The following is a 21,119-nucleotide window of genomic DNA, read 5'->3' as shown; positions in this document are numbered from 1 at the left end:
CGGAGCGCGCCGGCCGGGGGTTGGCTGCGGGCGGCGAAGAACAGGTGCACCGCCGCCCCATCGCGGCGCGCCAGGTCCGAGCGGCGGCCGGGCGGCCCCTGTGTCGGAATGCGGCTCCCCGGCGCCCAGCGCTCCGCGGCCCGGCCGCTCGGCCCCTGAAGGCGGCGGGAGGCCCCGCGCGGCGCGGGCCGGCGCCGGGGGAGCGGGCGGGCCGGCGCCCCGAGGATGCCGGCGCGGCTGGAGCGCAGGCAGGCGGCGGGCGGCGGCAGCGGCAGCAGGCGCGGAGCCCCGGCGCACAGGAGGCCGCTCGGCGGGCTGCACCCGCGCCCCGCCGCTCCCTGACCGGCCCGCGGCGCCGCCGTCTCGCCCCTCTCGCGCGCGCTCGCCGCCCCCTCCCGGCCCGTCCCCTCCCCCGCTCCGCTCCACCCCGCCCGCCGCCCGCCTCTCGGGGGGAGGGGCGTGGGGGCAGGGAGCCGATTTGCATGCGGCCGCCGCGGCCGCTGCCTGCGCCGAGCCCGCCGCCGCCGGAGCCCGTGCCCGCGCCCGCGCCCGGCCGGCGCGGCCCCATGCCTCTGGCGCGGCCCTCGGGGGGGCGAAGGTGAAGACCGGCTCCTAGGATGAGTGAAGGCGCGGCCGCTGCCTCGCCACCGGGAGCCGCTTCGGCAGCCGCCGCCTCGGCCGAGGAGGGCACCGCGGCGGCTGCGGCGGCGGCGGCGGCGGCGGGCGGGGGCCCGGACGGCGGCGGCGAAGGGGCGGCCGAGCCCCCCCGGGAGTTACGCTGTAGCGACTGCTTCGTGTGGAACCGGCAGCAGACGTGGCTGTGCGTGGTGCCTCTGTTCATCGGCTTTATCGGCCTAGGGCTCAGCCTGATGCTCCTCAAATGGATCGTGGTGGGCTCCGTCAAGGAATACGTGCCCACCGACCTGGTGGACTCCAAGGGGATGGGCCAGGACCCCTTCTTCCTCTCCAAGCCCAGCTCCTTCCCCAAGGCCATGGAGACCACCACCGCGACCACTTCCACCACGTCCCCCGCTACCCCCGCCTCCGGCGGCGCCGCCTCTTCCAGGACGCCCAACCGGATTAGCACCCGCCTGACCACCATCACGCGGGCGCCCACTCGCTTCCCTGGGCACCGGGTGCCCATTCGCGCCAGCCCGCGCTCCACCACGGCACGGAACACTGCGGCCCCCTCGACGGTCCTGTCCACCACGGCCCCCTTCTTCAGTAGCAGCACGCCAGGCTCCCGACCCCCGGTGCCAGGAACCCCCAGTACCCAGGCAATGCCCTCCTGGCCCACTGCGGCATTCGCTACCTCCTCCTACCTTCACGATTCCACTCCCTCCTGGACCCTGTCTCCCTTTCAGGATGCTGTCGCCGCCTCCTCCTCCCCCACCACCACCACCACCTCGTCTTCCTCCTCGACCACCACCGCGCCAGAGACTAGCACCAGCCCCAAATTTCGTAAGTAAACCCTGTGTTTGAACTCTGATCTACTACCGACTTTCCTCTTTCCTCCCGCTGTCTTTTCCCCTTGCTGCCTGTCATCTAACACCCCCTCTCCCCCCAGCACCCCCGTTCCAGGTTTGGAGCACTTTGTGAGACAGATAGTTAAAACTGGCCGCAAGGGAGGAACACGGCGCCTGCCTGTTTGGGGGTACAGGTGTGGGGTGGGGGCGGCAGGAAGTGGAAGGAGATCGCCAAGCTCCACGGGGCCCTGCTTCAGTGGGTCCCAAATGAGAACACACCTAACTCCCTTCAAAGGGTTAACGCGAGAGCGCAGCCTCCACACTGCAGACCTGCTAGCCGGCTCTGGGATCTGGCTCCTTTTAAGAGCCGGGAGGAAGGGGGGAGGAAGGGAGGGTGGGCCTTCCCCAAGGCAATGAGCCCTTTCCCTGCCTTTAGGAAGGAAGGAGAAGCAAATGCCAACTGACCAACATAAACCACCCAGGGAAGTTACGTCCCTGTGGGGCGGTGGAGGGCGTGGGCTGATGGTTTGATGGAGATGTTGGCGAAAAGAAGCTGGAGACACTCAGAGCAGCCCTGACCCGGGCTGGGATCGGGAAGGGTTAATTTGAAGCTATTGGGGGAAGTAGGGAAAGGGGGCGGTTCTCAGCAAAGGGCTCAACTGATCCCCGCCCCCCGCCCTCACCCCTACCGCCCCCCCACCCCCCCAGCCTGCCCATGGCCATTCCTAGTGTGGAAATTGATTCTGTGGCCAACGAGAGTGAGTGAACTGGGGGGAAACATGCAGGGAGCCCTGCAGAGCTGCCGCCTCTAGGGTCCTGACAAGGAGGAGTGCTTTCAGCTCTGCCAAGCATTTGCTTTTCTTCCTTTCCCAAAGGTGGGGTGTGAGCCTAATCGCCCCGCCCTCTGTGCCTGAAAAATACAGGTGGAGTGGGACAGAGCTCTGTGCATTCAAGGATGACCACATCCAACCCTTTCGAAACAGGTCACACTTGGAATGTAGCATCTCCAACCTCTGCTCAGTTGCTGCCAGCATTGGCCGGTTTACCCAAAGCATGATAGCTTTCTGTGTATTCCTATAGGAGGTGTATATTTCTCTATGTCTTTATGAAGGTTGTAGATGACTGATTGACACCCCATCCCCAGTCCCCACCTTGTTCTTAAAGTAAGGAAATCTCAGGGAGCTTCTTAATCTGACTATTGATCAGGATCTGGGAACAGTTTGTACAACCTGTGAAGGTTATTTAGGACAAACTCCCAGTCTGCCAGTTCAAGTTCTGTGCAAGGCTGTTCTCCCGAAATTGCCCGGTTGTGCTGTCTTCATAGTGTATTTGGGTTTTGAGCCTTAACATCTGGGGAAAAGGCAGAGTGCTCAGCATGAACTCTTCAATAGGAATACCTTGGTTGGTTTCAGGCATCGGGTAATTTCTCATTTCCCTGATCTGTGGTCTTTCTTACCCTGGGTGTTAATCCTTGAAAACTTTTTTTTTTTTAATTTAGGAGTTAGTATATTTGTAAGTAAAAAAAGAGAGAAATTCCTTATGCCATTCCTTATTCTGCTTTGGAAAAAATAGGCTAGAAGATCAGCTGGGAGACAGGGAGGAGAGGCAAAGGAGGGAATCTGCCACAAACCGGAATGGCAGTCGAACCAGTAACTTGCCACTTCTCTCTCCTTTGGCTGAAGCAGTCATTTCTGGGAATGCGTTTTCTCAGGAGGTGTTCAGAGGCTTCTCTCAACAAATCTAGCATGAGTTTTGTGAAGGGATAAAGGATGTGCAAGTGTATGTGTGAACATTTGCAGTGGATTGAAAATATATGTGTCGATTCTGAAAATCCCAGATTTTTTTATCTTTTCTTTTGATACAGTTGATAGGAATAATGGAGCATGGGTGTACTTCTCAATCTCCTGTGTGGGGAGGGGGTGTGTGTGGGGGGAGCATGCACACGGGGGAGGAGGGGGATAGAATGGGGAGGTATTTCATGTTCCTTTTCAATTGGTTTCCTTGTGATCCGTTCGGAGGTTTTTGTTTTTTTTTTTTAAGCCCAAGGTAATTATTTCTATCCCTCCATACTCCTTTCCTACATTCTGTAGAAGAGGATGGCAGACTGTTTAATAAGTAATGATTATTGACAGGGCTCTCAGCCCCAAGGAAAAGGGGAGGGGTCTGTTAATGGTGTCAGTGTTCACATAGACATATAAGCAGTATTTGTTTTATGCGTATCTGAAGTCCAGGTCTTTTTCTTTTTTTAAACCTTTAATAAGAAGTCAAATTAAGGGATAAAATGCAAGTATGCAAATCCAGCAGAAACTGACCTGGTTTGCATATATCAACAAGGGAAATTTTAATGAAAGGAAGATTATGTAGTTTCCATAAAAGATAAGTTTAAATACATAGGTTGTATGGTAATTTAAAGAAAAAGTACGGTTTAATTATTTTTTGGTCCAAGATTGCTGCATGATTAACAAACTGAAATGAAGATTTCATTTGAGGGATTTCACCACTGCTTCTGTGGGCTGAAGAATGGCCTGTCTGGTATTTACATTTTTCACTTGTTTCGATTATGTTACTAAAGTTCCCAGGAGAGAAATTCCTCTTTGGCCTAGCTCCTACTCCAGGGTTCAGTGGGCTTTTTTCTTTCCTTTTGTCTTTCTTTTTTTTAAATTGAAAGCCATGGACTGGGTTATAGCACCTATGGACAGCAAAGGATGATGCTCTGCTTTTTTTTTTTTTTACACTAACCAATTCTTAATGGCCAGGATCTTTGCTCTTGACTTGACCACCTCGAGGCTTATAGAATGGATGGCTTTTTGTTCATCTTAGGTCAGTCAGAAGGACTCTGCATAAAGGCAGCACAGCTCTTTGGAGTAGAAGAGGCTGGCTCACTCGAGAATAAACTTGCTGGTGGATAATAGGAGTTTTGCAAGCAGAAGCTATTTTGCTCTGTGGAAGGCCCAGTTTAGAAATTGTTTCTAATGTTCTGAAGGATCAGAGATGAGGAAATGTTGAACCTGAAAGGCAGAGGGAGAAGAAGGGTTTGGAAATCCACTCCTCTCATCTTCCCACCTTTAGACCATGAGCTGAACCAAAACTTCCCTCTGCTACTGGGACCGCTTGGGTTCCCCGTTAGTTGCCCAGGATTTGCCTTCCCTTCAGACGTTTTAGAAAGAAGCATCATAAACATATTGACACTAGTGGATTATTTTAACCAAACGCATCTTTGAAGCATTTTGCATCTGAAAGTTTAGATTAGTTTATAATTTTTTTTCAAGCCAAGGAGGGATTCACTACAGACAGTAGAGAAACAGTGATTTTTACATCGCATTGGGTTGTGTTTTCAGACTTGAAACATCTATGTAGAATGTTGTCAGTGCAAACATGAATTGTTATTTTACTCAGCAAAATACACTAATAGGAGAAAGATCAGAGCCATTGGCGAAATTCACCTACAAAAGACAAAGAGCCGGTTTTAATGGGTGATACTTTTGGAAGGTACATAGTTAATTCCAACGAGGAAGATGGATCACAAATCTTGAATGGTGTACTTAGTGAAGAAATGGATGTAAAAATATATCATTGATGTTTAAACATGATATTGAGATAATCTTAATATAACCAAGTCTGTTTAAATAAAACTTTACCTCAACATGTTTTGTAGTGTTGAAGAGAGCCATAGATAACATGCACTGTTTTCCTCTCTCTTCCTTTTAAACATATCTAGTCTTCCAATAAGAGTATTCTTGGTTGCTTTTATAAGCAGCCTGAGATAAAATTTGTTTTAATAAACGTACTCTAATACATTGTCTTCTGTCTACATGAATTGGGCCCTCGAAGGAATTTCAACATAGAAGGTACTGACCCCAATCATGCGTGGTAGCCAGAGTGAGAGGATTCAGAGCTCAAGATCAATATTTCTTATGAAATCCAATTGAGAGCTTTTTTATGAGCACATGCTGCAACCCGAGTATGTTTTGATTTCCTTTGGCCTTAATACAGGATTATGAGACTTCTCTGCTTTAATCAATCTTACTGTACATTGTATTCTCTAGACACTTATGTTGTACTTCATGGTCCAAACGGAAGAAAAGGGGGCGTGGTGGGGACAGAATTGACAATTTGGTCTCAGTGCCTTATGACTGTGGTTTGAGCCTCCCTTTTCAGTGCCTCATGGCTGAGGTAAGGGATTGGCAGTGCCGTTGCTAACACAGAGTCCTTTCTGCAGGTCTGACGTGTGAATGCAGCCACCTTTGTATTTCCCTGCTCGCCTTTTTAAACGCTCAGCGTTGACCCATAAACTTGTCAGAAAGAAAGAGAAACAAGCACACGAACACACATAGCTGGTTTGTGGCAACCTCTCTCTGATACGGAAGAAAACAACGTTTCTAAATCCAGGCTGTGCCATAAGCAAGAGTGCGGGTGCCGAGTTTGAACCCAGGGCCATGCTGGGTGGGCTCGTGTGTAGAGGAACAAGGTCTCTCTTCCCTCTGGAATACTCGCCCTCTCCCACCCCTTCCTCCTCTCCATGCCACAGTGGGGAGAAGGCTGATTTTCCTTTTGCTTATTTTGTAGAAGGTCTTTCCTTATCCCCGCTCAGATCCAGTGCCAAACGTATCTCAATTTTCTATCTGGGATGTCGAAAATGGAACATGAAAGTTGGCCCTGAAATATACAAGAGCAAGGGAAGAGCCATAAATCTCAGTCTGCAAAATGCATTTGAATTGCTTATGAATAGGACTGAAATTCATTCTTCTCCCTTTGAATCTGTTTTTATCTTCAGACTCTTGTGTTTGGTGAGGCACAAGGCACAGCGCGGGGACTGTGTTGACAAATTCCACTGAGACGTTGTGAGGTCCCAGGGATTTTGCTTGTCTACAGGCCGGAAGGTTTCCTCTCGAGCATGTATGTGGTGAATTGAAGGCAGGAGGGAGGCGTGGACTCAATTTAAACCTTTGTAACACCCGGATGAAAACATACCTAAACAGGCGTTTCCCCATCGCACAGTTACTGATGGAAGTCTCAGGACTCAGGTTTGGCGTGGCTCTCCATGCTCACCTTGGTCTCACTGCCTGCACGCCTGCCTTCCCAGCCGTGCAGGGCGTTGAATCAGGACTCCTCTGAAAGGTCCTCACAGACTTTTCAGTGGTTTTAAAAGTCAGTCCTTTTGGTAAGACATGTTAGAGTGTGTATAAGTGGATGTGGAAAGTTAGGAAAAATTGTTTTTCTACCCATTTAGGCAGTTGAATTTTTTAATGGACCTAGTGCTTTATTTTTAAACTTTTTAACTTTTTTAAGGGATTCCAAAAAGTTGGTGGAAGACTAATGGCCATTTATTATCCCACATAGATCAGTGTAACAATCATACCAATGTGCCAGCACTTACAGCCACAAAAGTAATTGTACAATTGAACAGAAGCTACTATATCCTTTCATATAATTTAATGTTTTCATAATACATGTCATGTGTTTTGTTTTTTTTTTAATTCATCTTAATGAACATTTAACATCAATTTAGGGCATTGAAATGCTGGTAGTTAATTGGTTACTTTAAAAAAATCTATAAAAGATCTACAAAAGTAATGGTTTAAAAATAAAAAAATGTGTCCAGTGTTCATTCTCCCCACCTTGATGTGGGGATAAGGCTTTTCCTTTTCTTCTGAACTTTATTTTATTGTTGACATTATTACAGGTGTCCCCAACCCCCCCTCCCCTTTGCCCACTCCATCCGGCCCGGCACCCCTTCCCTCTGGCCATCACCACACTGCTGTCTGTCTACGGGTTATATGGGCAAGGCTTTCTCTTGAGTATGTATCTATTTGATCCTAACATCTTTTCAATTTTTTCTTTTTTCATAAACGATACCTCGAATTACCTGTTTCTTCTTTAAAGATTCTTGTGAAGGAATCTGAACCCAGATTCTCCATAGAGACTACAATGTGCGCCTGCCCTGGAACCTTTTACAGTTTTCTTGCCCACTTAACTCAAAATAATTTTCTTCTATTTTTTTAAACAACTCACCGTTTGGAATTTCTTCAAAGCATTCCACTGCATTTTAATAGAAACTACAGTTCTCTTTCATTCCCACAATTGTATATCACCGGCTGACGTAACATTGAACTACATGACATAGTTACAGTGAGAACAACTGGCATACGTGGGTTTGTTACCCCAGCGGAGTGGTGGTGAGCTCACCGCCCAGCAGGTGGTTGCAGAACTGTGCAGGCTTCCTTGAGCTTGGCCTGGTGGCCGTGACCTCTTCACCATGTTCATCACACTGAGGAGTGGTGAACAGCAACTAAGGGGAGGTCACTTGAGAAAGTGCCTTCTGTAGTAGGTTACGTATGGAAAATGTGAGTCCGTCACGACCGTATTTTTTAGAGACTTTCGTGGGAGGCTGACAAAGCTTTGTATGTATATGTCAGGAACAAGCACAAAACCTGCAGCCTTGAATCCTGTGATGGCTATGCAACCTCAGAGAACCAAATTAATCTCTGCGAACTTTCACCGCTCCCCTGGGACAATGAGGGTGATGGTAATAACCTGCCTCTGATGCCACGTGTAAAAGAGCTTGTAAACTGCAAAACCCTCTCCTGTTTTAATGTCAGAGAAATGGGAAGTGGACAGGCTAACCATTTTTACCCAAGAACCATCAGGACATTGATGTCAGTTGAAATATTGGAGCTAGTTTGCTACCAAGCTTGAAGGATCTTTCATCACGATGAGCGATGATGATTCTTGTGCCTCGGACCTCCCCTGAGTTCCTCTCTGGTACCTGCACACACAGGAGAATATGGTGCGGAAATCTACCTCGTCTTGGGAGTTTCGTCACAAACTATACCCACCATTTCTCATCCTTTGCTTGGTAGATGTTTTTTTAAAGCCTAGTTTGGACATATGCTTATCAAAGAGACGCACTGAAATTTTGGGGAAGTGAGTGAGATTGCTGTATTAACTGGAAATCTGAAATCTACGCGAATCTGAAAATTCTTGATAAAAGGAAGAATGCCTCAGGGACCCGTTCTGTTCCTTTCCCGCACTGTCGTACTGCCATTGAGCTTTGGAGTTTGGAGAGAACTTGAGTAAAAACAGGCAGTTCTGCATTGCATTCTGTTCCCCTCTTAATTTAGGAGTTACTATGGTTTAGGTTTTAGAGGATCAATCGCTTGCATTCATCAAAGAGCCTTTTAGATGTATGGCTTTGCACTTTGAGGAACTTCAGTACCAACATTTTGCAAAGATCTTGCTTCATGTCTGTGTTGGTTGGAGACTGCATCCTGAATTATATCTCAAAGTATCACTTTTCTGTTTTGTCTTTATTTTTCAAGACAGGTTGGAGATTGTACATAAATCATAGATTGCTATGCCCAGGCATAAAACAAGGCCAGTCAGAAACAAGCCTTCAAGGAAATTCAGAATTAAGTTTAATAATAGACGTTTAAGCAGCTTCCAACGATAGGATGTTGTCTTTGAGGCCTTTCCTGGATGCAGTAAAGGCTGTAAGAGCATATTTTAAAAATAAAGATCATCTGAGTCCATGCAACTACTTTAGCATTAATACATTACAGCCAGGGTTATGAGAATAGAATTTTTTATGCCAAACATTTGATAGGTGTTCCTGAACATGTCAGTTACCTCCTAAGATACACTTCCCATGACCACTTGTGACCCTCGGCACGATCTTCCTATGGATTGCCAGGAAGTTAGAAGCTCACTAAGAGAAAAGCCAAACCCTCCTCCTCATGGTCTGGTTCTGTGGATATCTGTGCCCTGAGATTTTGTTTTAGAAGTTTTGGAAGGATTCTTTCTTCACAGAGTTGCAGTCTTGGAAGGGGCCTGAGAATTTAGGTGATAATAGAAGCTAGACCTGTCATTTGTGGAGCTCTCCTCTGTGCCAGGAGGACCAGCCTGTGTATCCTTCGTTGTATTTATTTATTGAAATCCGGGCCCAAAGACAATCACTGAGGCCTGCAGCATAGGTCTGATGATCTGTCACGCAGGGAATTGAGCTGGGCTTAGAGTGGCTTTATATTTGCTTAGGACAGTGGTCGGCAAACTCATTAGTCAACAGAGGCAAATATCAACAGTACAATGATTGAAATTTCTTTTGAGAGCCAAATTTTTTAAACTTGAACTTCTTCTAACGCCACTTCTTCAAAATAGACTCGCCCAGGCAGTGGTATTTTGTGGAAGGGCCACACTCAAGGGGCCAAAGAGCTGCACGTGGCTCGCGAGCCACAGTTTGTCGACCACGGGCTTAGGACATGCTCAAGTGGCATGGTCGGAAGGATCAGGAAGATCAGAACATTATTTTACAGGTTAATCTCTCCCACCCCAAATCCTAACCCATTGATAAGTATGGCCATATCAGTGTACATTGCCTCTTTCAAGCCCGTAGCTCATTGACTATGGCATATGCCACCGTAAACTCCTTAAATGGTACATCTGCTCTGTACCTCTTTTTTTCTATGGTAAATGGGAGCCTGTTTAACCAGAGAAATGGCCCTAATTTTCAATCCACAGAGAAATTTAGAGGATGTTTGAACAAAAGATAAAGAATGTTCCTCTACACTTCTATTCCTTGATCTTCTTAACTGTTTCCTCCTATGGCTGGTTGCACATGATTCAATAGAAGAATGACAGAAAACAGTTCCAGACTTCCTCTGCTTCCTAAAATCTAGCCAAAATTGTCTTCGCCACCCATTCCAAATTTGCTTTGATCATAGGAGTTACTGCATCATATGCTGAGGTTGGCCAATGAAAGGTGTGGGAACAGGTGGACCCTAAATACCAAGTGTTGGGTGTTGCACCACAGGCAGTGTCTGCTGCAGAGCACCTGACTTCCTCCTGGCACCACGTACAAGGTGCCCGCCTTGGACTAGCCAGCGGTCCTAAGAAGAGGAATATTGGTGAGACCCTGGTGATCTACCAAGGATACTACCACAGATTGACCCGATCATTGCTTATTTGTTTGACATTTCTGTGCAGCAAATGTCATGAAGAAAATATTCTCTTGGTTAAAGTGAAAGATAATTGGGTTTTCTACTTTTTGCAAATTCATACAAATAAAACAGAAGTAAGTCAGGTGCCAAGATTGTGTTATATACCTTTGAGTAGCCACACTGAAGGATTGGAATGCTGGAATGTCAGGAAGCCTGTATTGTCAAAACACCACAGACTGTGCATGAATCCTGTGCACTGAGGATGACAGCTGTGCTCATAAAGAAGAGGGGAAATGAGATTGCATACCCACATTTATTGTTAAACAAAATTTTTTCTCAGCATGATGGCAAAATCTGGAGACTCTAGGAATAAAAAGGTGAAAATGGGGTGCAGGAATGCTTATAAACACTATCTTGACTGAATTTCGTTCAACTGACTTTTGAGTATGAGAATATTTCTGTATTAAAAATCTGGTAAATGCTCACTTCATTCTAAGTAGCCACCGTTGGTAGGGTTTTTGACTTCACCAAATAAGAGGTATGTTTACCTAGTATTACATGTGTTATTAGTTCCCAAACCTGTTTATGCCATTTGTTGTATTTAAATAGTATGCAAACCAATTAATTAGTTGTGGTTTCTATTAGAACTACTAAATTGATTACTTTTGATATACTTCATAAAGATAAGTCACTTAAAAACTTCTTGAAGAAGTTGTGGGCAAGTTTAAGAGAGAATATTTTTATATGTTCATAAAAATATTTGCACTTGGATTGTTTCACATGTGGCTTCACATTCTAATTCCACAATAAATACACTGAAATGGAAATATTGCTCTATACATTTTGGGTATAATTTTTCACAAGAAGGAGAAAAGCAAGTTACTCAGAGAAAAGCCTTGAATTCTTTTTTTAAAAAATTTAATAAATCTTTATTGTTCAGATTATTACAGTTGTTCCTCTTCCCCCCCCCCCCAGCTCCCCTCCACCCGGTCCCCACCCCCCCTCTGCCCTTATCTCCCCCCACTGTCCTCATCCATAGGTGTACGATTTTTGTCCAGTCTCTTCCCGCACCCCCCACACCCCTTTCCCCCCAAGAATTGTCAGTCCACTCCCTTTCTATGCCCCTGATTCTATTATATTCACCAGTTTATTCTGTTTATCAGATTTTTTATTCACTTGATTTTTAGATTCACTTGTTGATAGTATTTGTTGTTCATAATTTTTATCTTTACCTTTTTCTTCTTCTTCCTCTTCTTAAAGAATACCTTTCAGCATTTCATATAATACTGGTTTGGTGGTGATGAACTCCTTTAGCTTTTTCTTATCTGTGAAGCTCTTTATCTGCCCTTCAATTCTGAATGATAGCTTTGCTGGGTAGAGTAATCTTGGTTGTAGGTTCTTGCTATTCATCACTTTGAATATTTCTTGCCACTCCCATCTGGCCTGCATAGTTTCTGTTGAGAAATCAGCTGACAATCGTATGGGTGCTCCCTTGTAGGTAATTAACTGTTTTTCTCTTACTGCTTTTAATATTCTCTCTTTGTCTTTTGCTCTTGGCATTTTAATTATGATGTGTCTTTGTGTGGTCCTCTTTGGATTCCTTTTGTTTGGGGTTCTGTGCACTTCCTGGACTTGTAAGTCTATTTCTTTCACCAGGTGGGGGAAGTTTTTGGTCATTATTTCTTCAAATAGGTTTTTAGTATCTTGCTCTCTCTCTTCTCTGGCACCCCCATAATTCGGATGTTGGTACGTTTGAGGTTGTCCCAAAGGCTCCTTACACTGTCTTCAAATTTTTGGATTCTTTTTTTTTTTTCTTTTCCGGTTGGGTGTTTTTTGCTTCTTTGTATTTCAAATCTTTGACTTGATTCTTACAATCTTCTAGTCTGCTGTTAGGTCTCTGTATAATATTTTTTATTTCAGTCAGTGTATGTTTAATTTCTAGTTGGTCCTTTTTCATATCCTTGGGTGTCTTGCTAAATTTATCGGCGTTTTCTAGAAAATTCTTGAAAATCCTTATAACTGTGGTTTTGAACTCTATATCCAGTCATTTGCTTTCCTCCTTTCTTTCATTTGTGATCTGTTTCTTTGTCTCTGCATTTTCGCTGCTTCCCTGAGTTGGTAGAGTAGCTTTGTGTGCTAGGTGTCCTATAGGGCCCAGTGGCTCAGCCTCCCCAGTTACCTGAGGTGGACACTCTTGGTGCACCCCTTTGTGGACTGTGTGCACAGCTTTGCTGTAGTTAAGTCTTGATTGTTGTTGGTATCACTGGGAGGAATTGACCTCTAGGCCAACTGGCTGTGAGGATCAGCTGTGTCTACCCTGGGAGAACTTTTGAGCTGGAGACACCCTTATGAGACAAGACTTGCAAAATTGTAAAAGCCTCTTTGCTCAGCTTGGATGGGGCGGAGTCTCAGGGTGGAGCAGACAGCCTTGCCTTCCCGTCAGCCCTGCCCTATGAGGCCCCTGGGTCTCAGTGTCCCTCGGTAATTGCTGCAAGCACCTCTGAGAGAAAGCCGCCCTTGAGTTTCGCCCGCTGCCCGACAGTCCAGTTTCTCCCCAAATGAGTCTGGGTTCCCAGAAATTCAGCTGGGACTGGAGTTCAGCGCAGTCAGGAGCTTCCGTCTCCTTCCCGCTTTAGAAAGCCAGCCGTGCACTCAGCCGCCTGTGCACTCAGCAGTCAGTCCTCTCTGCGAGCGTGCACCTCCAGACCTCTGCCTTCTGCAGCTCCCCTGAGTCTCAGTGTGGTTTCTCTTTTCCTGACAGTCCAGATTCCCCCCGAATGAGTCTGGATTCCCAGAGTCTCGCCTGGGACAGGAGTTTAGCGCAGTCGGGAGCTTCTGTCTCCCTCCTGCTTTAGAAAGCCAGCCGCGCACTCAGCCTCCCGTGCACTCAGCCACCGGTCCTCTCCCTGCGCACGCGTCTCCGTACCTCAGCCTTTTGCAGCTCCCCTGAGTCTCAATGTGCTTTCCTCTTTCCTTCTAGTTGTAGAATTTCCACTCAGCCAGCTTTCCTGTGGTTTTGAATGGTGTCTGTTTTGTCTTTTAGTTGTAGTTTTGATATTGTTGTGCGAGGCAGCAGTTTAGGTGTTTACCTATGCCGCCATCTTGGTTTCTTCCAAGCCTTGAATTCTTTAGACAAATATTTAGCAAGTGTATGTACATTTGTATGTTTGAGGTTAAAATGAAATAATACAACACATTTTACTCATATGATAGGTTAAATTGAGTTTTTAGTAATTTAGGTATATTAGAAAATGTTTCTTATGTAATTATCTAAAACTCTGGGTGGAAAATTATATTAGATGCTAGTTATACTGAGCTATGTAGATTAATAGATATATTTAATATATAGTGACTGTGTTCAAAGGAAGTTTACCAAATTGTTAATGATGGCGATTTGTGTATTATGGAACAGGAATACTATTTAGTTTATTGTATTTTGCTCTATTTTCTAAGTGTTATTTAATAGTCATGAATTATTCTAAATAGAGATTTTTTTAAACTTTTGAAAAAGTAAAGAATATGCTTGATGAATCAGAATCAGTTCAATTATTGGTCTTGGTTCTGTGAAGACTTTTTTTTTGGTCTAAGAGTTTTTGTCTTTTTTTTAAAAAAGAAATTTTAATATATATTTTTTATTGATTTCAGAAAGAGGAAAGGAGAAGAAGAGATAGAAACATCGATGATGAGAATTATTGGTAGGCTGCTTACTGCATGCCCCCTCCTGGGGATTGAGCCTGCAACCCTGGCATGTACCTTGACTGGGAATCGAACCATGATCTCCTGGTCCTCCTGGTTCATAGGTCAATGCTCAACCACCGAGCTACACCGGCTGGGCTAAGAGTTTGTGTCTTCATCGGTGGTGTCAGCATTAAAGTGTTGACTGAATTGGGTTCCTGCTATGAAATGCAGATCTGTAGAAATACAAACTCATTCCATTTGCTCATGGGAAATATTGAAGGCAGAGTGTCTTACCCTAGGCCTTGCTTGGACTATTAGCCTTGACCTTACAGGAATGAAGAAGATGGAAGTTTAATGAGTTACTTAATGGCTCTTCAAGTCTGCAGATGTGGGGCAGTCTTTAATAGTATTGCTACAGATGCATATAGCCGATAGAAATCAATCACTTGTATGTATGGTAACCAATTACCTGGTCTATTTTAAGGAGCAAATGGAAGGAAAATACAGAGGCTAGTTTGTAGTGTTGGGTCTTAGAAGGGAGGGCTTAGGTCAAATAACAGCAGATGGAGGGACCAATTCCAGATGCTGTAAGGCTGTCACAGAATCACACGGTATTTATTCACATAATACAGTTAGGAGGGTGAACTACAGATAGGTACATTCCATAGGCCAATGGGAAGAGGTGATTTGTAGGACACATAGCCCTTTAATTTGGTGATGAGTTGTGCTCAGAGTCTTTTAGGATAGCTCACATTGGTGAGCAAAAAATCAGAACAAAACATGATTCTGTTTATACAATGTTTAATGGTAGAGGTCAAGATAGTGATAACTTTGGGGAGGAGGCAGGAAGTGAATGGAAAGAGACCCAAGATTTGAGGCTGTAGGGTATTGATAATATTCTGCTGCTTGATCTGGGTGTTAATTACATGGGGGAGTTCTGTGTGTCAAAATTCATTGAACTGTATGCGGATGATTTGTGTACTATTTGTCTACATCAATACAAACCTAAAAATACAAGAGAAATATCTCAAAACATTCCTTTGGCCTTTACATTGTGCTACCAGGTGGTGGCCTGAGTTTATGGATTTTTTTTTGTTTACAGACATTGATCATGACTCCTTTGTTCATGCCTGAAAGTCTGAGAAACAGGCCTTCCGGGTTCTCAGGAGCCCAGCTTAGGGAGATTCCATGAGCTACCCTCTCTCCTTTTCAGTGTAAGCCTCCCCGGGTGGGAGCATTTGAGTGCATGATACACACGAAAGATAATTAATCATCTGCATTTATGGTTTTGTCAAGAAGACCGGAATATACGTTCCAGGGAATGATTCAGTGCTAAAGTGTGTGATTTCAACTGTAAAGTATGTTAGGCCATTTCAGAAAGCAGTGATTAGAGGGGACATAGATGGATAGTTTAAAGCAGCGGTCGCCAACCTTTCAGACTGCATGGACCACTCGTGGTCTGCGGACCACCAGTTCGCAACCGCTGGTGTAAAGGGAGAATTTATTTAGGCAGAGAAATGGAGAAGTGAGGCCGAGGGAGTAAGTGGGCATTAACAAAGGTAGAAGTGGGGGCCATGATGAGTCAGTCTGGTGGGCGGAGAGGGTCTCCCTTGGAAGTGGTGCGGCTGCCGCACCGTTTCCTCGGGCCACGGCCTGGCTGAGGAGGAGGGCCTTGGGAGGACGTGCCTCAGCTGCTATAGGAAACCCCGGTCAGGGTTGGCACAGGAATTGGCACGGTATTTGTAGAATTTTCAGAAGGTGCAAGGTCTCTAGGATAATTTCAAAGGAGGAACAAGTAGCACGTTCTAAAGATTCTCCGAGGCTATTTTGTCCCAAATCACTTAAAGGTATGGTCTTTCCCATACACCGCACGTTTTCAAGTCTTGACTTTATTCCAGTGTCTTTTCAAAGTTCTGCAAGAAACGGTAGAATTACTAAGTTTTAAAATGGTTAGTTTTTTCCATAGTCACATTAACACAGCTCTAGCTAGAACCCAAAATAGTAGCTCTCGGATATCTAAACATTTGCAAGTAGAGGTGTGAGGAGGATAATGAGAAGAAACTCTGGATTTTACTGCTTCACCTAAATTAACCTGTGACTGCCTTCACATTTTTCAGAGGCAGAAACTATTTTGTCCTTTGTTGGCCACATTACCTTCTGGTTTCACCTGAGGGCCTCCTTCCAGGAGCCACTCAGCACCTTTGGGGGATCCCCTGCTGACATTGCAGAGCCTTCAGAAGGGAGTGCGCTGTGGCTTCCCTGAATGTGCTGACCACGTGGTGAAGGATGGCAGAGGGAGCCGCCTCTGCTCAGCGAGCTCGAATGGGTCTGTAATAAGAGGAGGCTTTCAGGGGCCTGCCAGAGAGCTCCGGCCACACACGTACACGGAAGAACTACATCCGCTCATTTACATATGTCAGCAGCTGAAACTAGTTGTCACCCACTTGGTTCGCCAGGAAGAAGAACCTTCAGGTTAGAATCAGCTCCATCACTCCAGCCGGCTTCCTGGGCTGCTCGTTGTTACCAGACAGAGGGGCTGCAGCACTGTGCGAGCGCAGATGTTAAATGGGTATTAATAGTCGGCGGCTTCTCCTCTGTTTTCCACTGATCAGATCATTTTCACTGGTGTCAGTATTCATAGCAAGCCAGCTGACTGATGCAAATGTGATTTGCTTGGAATTGTTTCACTTTATCTATATTTTTTATTTAGGGAAGGGTACCTTCTTTTAGTTGTTTGTTAGGTCTTTGTGTATGTGATCAGAAGAGATTTTTCTGAAGGAAGGACGCAGAACTGGAGATGGGGGTCTTAACGAAGTCAGTATTAAATCTGAGTTCCCCCTTCATCGTTTGGTTTTGTAGGCTTCTCTGTGTCCTTCTGGTACCACAGTGATGCTCATCTTTCATTGTGCGCAGCTCTGAGTAATTTATGATAAATAATGAAATGCTGCTTCCGACAATGCACTGCAAATGGCTGAGTGTTGTAAAAGTCTAAAGAGCTCTATTACTTCTAAATGACCAGATAACACAGAAACGTTAACCCTAAAGAAAAATGGTCCCGTAGAACGTGCTGCTTGCAAAGCACCGTTCCTCCTGCCGGCACCTTGCGGTAGGCCTTCTGCAGCTGACGGCCACAGGGATCGGCGTCGGAACGGTTCCTGCTGGAATGGCAGAGCCAGGATTCTGCCTTCCGCCTAGGGGAGCTGGCTAGGAGCCGTAGCGCTTCATTTAATTGAACTGGGGGAAGGGAGAAACTTGCAATTTTTTTTCCACAATTTGAAATCCTTCATTAATTAAAAAATATGGTATCAATGATAAGGACTTTGATGCTTGGATGCAACAACTTAAATATTTTGAGCAAAATTATTGAAAAGCTATTAAAGAGTAAACACTACTATCATTTTATCAGAACAAACTTTATAAATACTGGACTTCTTTTTCCCCCCCAAATTTCACTCATATCACAACGTTTGCATTCTCTCCCTGTAATCCACATATACAAAAATGCAGACCTGCCAAACATATTATACAATTCCCAACTCTAACTCCTTTGTATTCTACAGTGTATAAGTGCAGTTGTGAAGTGTTCCTCCCAGTGAATACGTGTGTTCTCATCCCGGTTGCCATACAGTCGCTGCATATCTAAGTGGCCGTGCTTGCAGACTAATTGCCAGGTACGGAGAGTCTTTATGTGCTGCATCCCGTTGTGGAAATTGAATTAGATTGCCGGCCGGTGAGCTCTTGATGCTGACAGGAGTCTCTTAGTGAGCAAACCGTGGAGAAGGCGATCTCGGCCAGCAATTCTTGTGACATCGCTTTGCGGAAGTTTGCCGCTGACGTTTTCCACATTTCCCCAGACATCACTACTTTGCCAGATGGGAGTCTCTGTTCCCCCAGCCAGAACTGCTTTCGTTTCTCAAAATACCCGCTTCCAGGTATGAGATGAATTGCGTGAGTATAAATGGCAGATGCTGCATTTTGGGAAGAGTGCCCTCGTGGCTCCATCCATTTCTTTGCGCTGCTGGGCCAGGAAGTTCACTTTAATCCTTAGTTATTAGTTACACGCAATTAGCTGAACCTCTGAACCTTCCCAAAATAGAGATGTTTTTTGTGTCGGGAACATCCGGCTGTTTGAATGTTTGATCCCATTTTTTGCTTTTGATGAAGAAAAATTGTTGCCATGGGCCGTGGGGGAGAGAGATTCACAGAAGGAAAGCCGCTCTCAGGAGCCAGTTTGATGAGCGGGACGCAGTGGCCCAGCCTCCGATCCTCGCCTGCCTCTCCGAGGCGCGGTGTGGGTAGCACTGGCATCAGCAGATCAGCGCACGGGAGGTGTCCGAGCCAGGACTCTGGAGCCGTTAGATCACGCAGGCTCTTTAACCTCCACATCTCTAGCGGACCCCTTCCTCTGCGATGCTGTGCCATATTGTCACTGAACAGACGAACCTGATGAGCAGGAGGTGATGTCCTTGGAGACTGGGGGAGTGTTCCCTTAGGGAAGTTTATGTCCCTTTGCTTCATCTTCTTCATCGTTATTATTATTATTATTATTTTTTGTTAGCTTCCAAGGAAGATTGGAAATAAGCTAACTAGAAGAATGATTTCTAAAGGGAGACGGACAGTGGGAAGGCCACTGGACTTGGTGTGGGAAGGTGGGACCAGTTCCGTTGCTCGGTTCTCAGTCTCAGAAATCTCAGGTTTTTCCTGTAAGTGAGGCTGTTGGAGGAGACATTCCCGGATTCTCCTTGTGGCAAAGATTCCCCGAGGCCACGTTCTAAATTTGAGATTAAAATTCAGTGGAGTTTTTGATTTGCTGGTTCCCCTGCTCCCCCCAAAGGCTTTTTGTGTGCATATTTTTGGTAGGATATTTTGCAGTTTAGCGTTTAGTAAAACACATGTTTTGGTGTGCTAACATAGGGGGTGTGATTATGCCCCACAGTTTCCTGAACTTCGCTTGCTTACAGCTTTACAAAAGAATTGCTTATCCTTGTGACAGATACAGCTTGGTAGCCAGCTGTAGGTCTATTATTGCAAAGTGTATCTATGTGCGTACATATACGGTATATATATGTATGTGTCTATATATTATATACATATGAAAGTAAATTGATTCCAAAGATAGAGGTAAGAGGAGACCTGGAGGAATTACTGCCACATGCAAAATATTTTGTTTGGAAGTATAAATAAATTCATCCGGTTCTAGATATAATCACAGTATCTGTCTCCCACATTAAACAGAATTCCTAGTTGCTAAATTTTACAGTGTCACAAGAACAACAGAGGACTAAGAAGTGGCATTTCTAAGTCACTGCTATAAACACCTTACTATAAGGTCTGATTTCCTGCATGCTGATTGGGATGGGATTTTGATATGGGAATGTGGTTCCGTCTGTTGGTTGGAATCCAGTTCTGAGTTGTGCCAGCATCAGGGAGACATTTAAATCAAATCCGAGGTGGCTAGTGTTAATATTTTATATATTTTTTGGAGCACCTTCCTCTTTATTACTAACAGGGCATGTTCACTATAGAAAATTAGAAAATATAAGCAATAAGATGAAAATAAAAGTCTACTGCAGTTCTTTTATTACTATATCTTTTTGTCGAATATCAGCCCAAATTTTCGCTCTATGAAAATTTATTTTTGTGAAATGAAATTTTGCTGTAATCTTCTTTTCACCATCTTTTTGCACTTTATGTTAAAGTATTTCTACATCAGAATACCTAAGACCTTATTTTAATGGTTCTGTGCTGAAGTATATTGACATACTAAAAAATAATGAGCTTATTACCATTTGAGAATTTAATTTGTTCCAATTTGGTCATTATTATATAAAATTCAGCCACATGATGGAATGGAAACTGTTGGCCAATATATATGCAAACAAGGCTTACTTTAAAAATAAGTCTACCACTAAAACAAAAATCAGACATTTTGAAGAGTTATAAAGGAAGTTATTATTAAGCCAAAAGCTTGTCTGTTTCTTCTTGTATCTTTCACATGCTTTTAAAATATTTTTTTCCAGTTTTATTGAGAAATAATTGACATACATCAGCATATAAGTTTAAGGTATACAGCATGATGATTTGATCTTACGAATTGTGAAATGATTATCACTGTAGCTTTGGCTAACATCCATCTTCTCATATAGATACAATAAGAAGGAAACATTTTCTCCTTGTGATGAGAAGTCGGGATTTACTCTCTTAACAGCTTTCCTGTGTGTTATATAGCAGTGCTAGCAGGAGCCCTGGTGTACATTACATCCCTAAGACTTACTCATCTTATAACCTGAAGTTTGTTTCTTTTGACCAACTTATTCCTATTTCTCCTCCCAAACCTCTACCTCTGGTAACTACAGTCTGATCTGATTTTTCTATGAATTTGTTTTTTTTTTTCTTTTTTGGTTGTTGCTGTTGAGATCCCATACATAAGTGAGGCCATATAGTATTTGTTTTTCTCTGTCTGACTTAACTTCACTTAGCATAATGCCTCATGGTTCATCCATGTTGTTGCAACTGGTAGGAGTTTCTCATTTTGTGTGTGTGTGTGTGTGTGTGTGTGTGTGTGTGTTTCTATGGCTGAATAATATTCCATTGTGTATATACACCATAGCTTTTTCATCCATTTATCAATGGATGGACACTTAGGTTACTTCCATGTCTTTGCTATTGTAAATGCTGCTGTGAACATGGGGTGCAGATATCTTTTTTATTTCATTTCCTTTGGATATATTCCCAGAAGTGGAATTGTTGGATCATATGGTAGTTCTATTTTCAATTTTTTGCGGATCTTACCATTTTCTGTAGTGGCTGTACCAATTACAGTTCCACCAAAAAACTTACATTTTTAAAATCCAATTTCCTATGTTCTCATTCACATTTTTGCATTATAGTGTCAGAATGTTCCTTCTTTCCAAACCCGCCCCCATGATCATAGGTGCTACATACCAGGAACAACAAAACCACCCAACTAACGACAGAACTCTTCGCCCACCAGCTGGTTTAAAATACTGTCTTGCTGTGTTCTGTCTTGTATTTCTTTAAT

The 21,119-nt window shown here is 44.6% G+C and overlaps 1 protein-coding gene across 5 annotated transcripts in view; it reads left to right on the top strand.

Annotated features, from left to right (window-relative positions):
* Positions 1-617: 617 nt before the first annotated feature.
* The window catches only part of NRG3 (neuregulin 3), a gene marked incomplete at both ends in the record, with an annotated part of 1,054,567 nt that continues 1,034,065 nt past the window's right edge, over positions 618-21,119 (top strand). For all 5 annotated transcript variants that reach the window (XM_079793948.1, XM_079793950.1, XM_079793947.1 and 2 more), the window contains one exon: positions 618-1,461. In XM_079793948.1, coding sequence (XP_079650074.1) covers positions 618-1,461 — 844 coding nt within the window. The remainder of the gene's footprint in view (positions 1,462-21,119) is intronic.

The sequence above is a fragment of the Cnephaeus nilssonii genome, assembly GCF_951640355.1.
Source record: "Cnephaeus nilssonii genome assembly, chromosome: 16".
In the NCBI taxonomy this organism is placed as follows: Eukaryota; Metazoa; Chordata; class Mammalia; order Chiroptera; family Vespertilionidae; genus Cnephaeus; species Cnephaeus nilssonii.
Note: the sequence above shows the minus strand (reverse complement) of the source record. Positions and strands in the feature narration are given on the sequence as shown.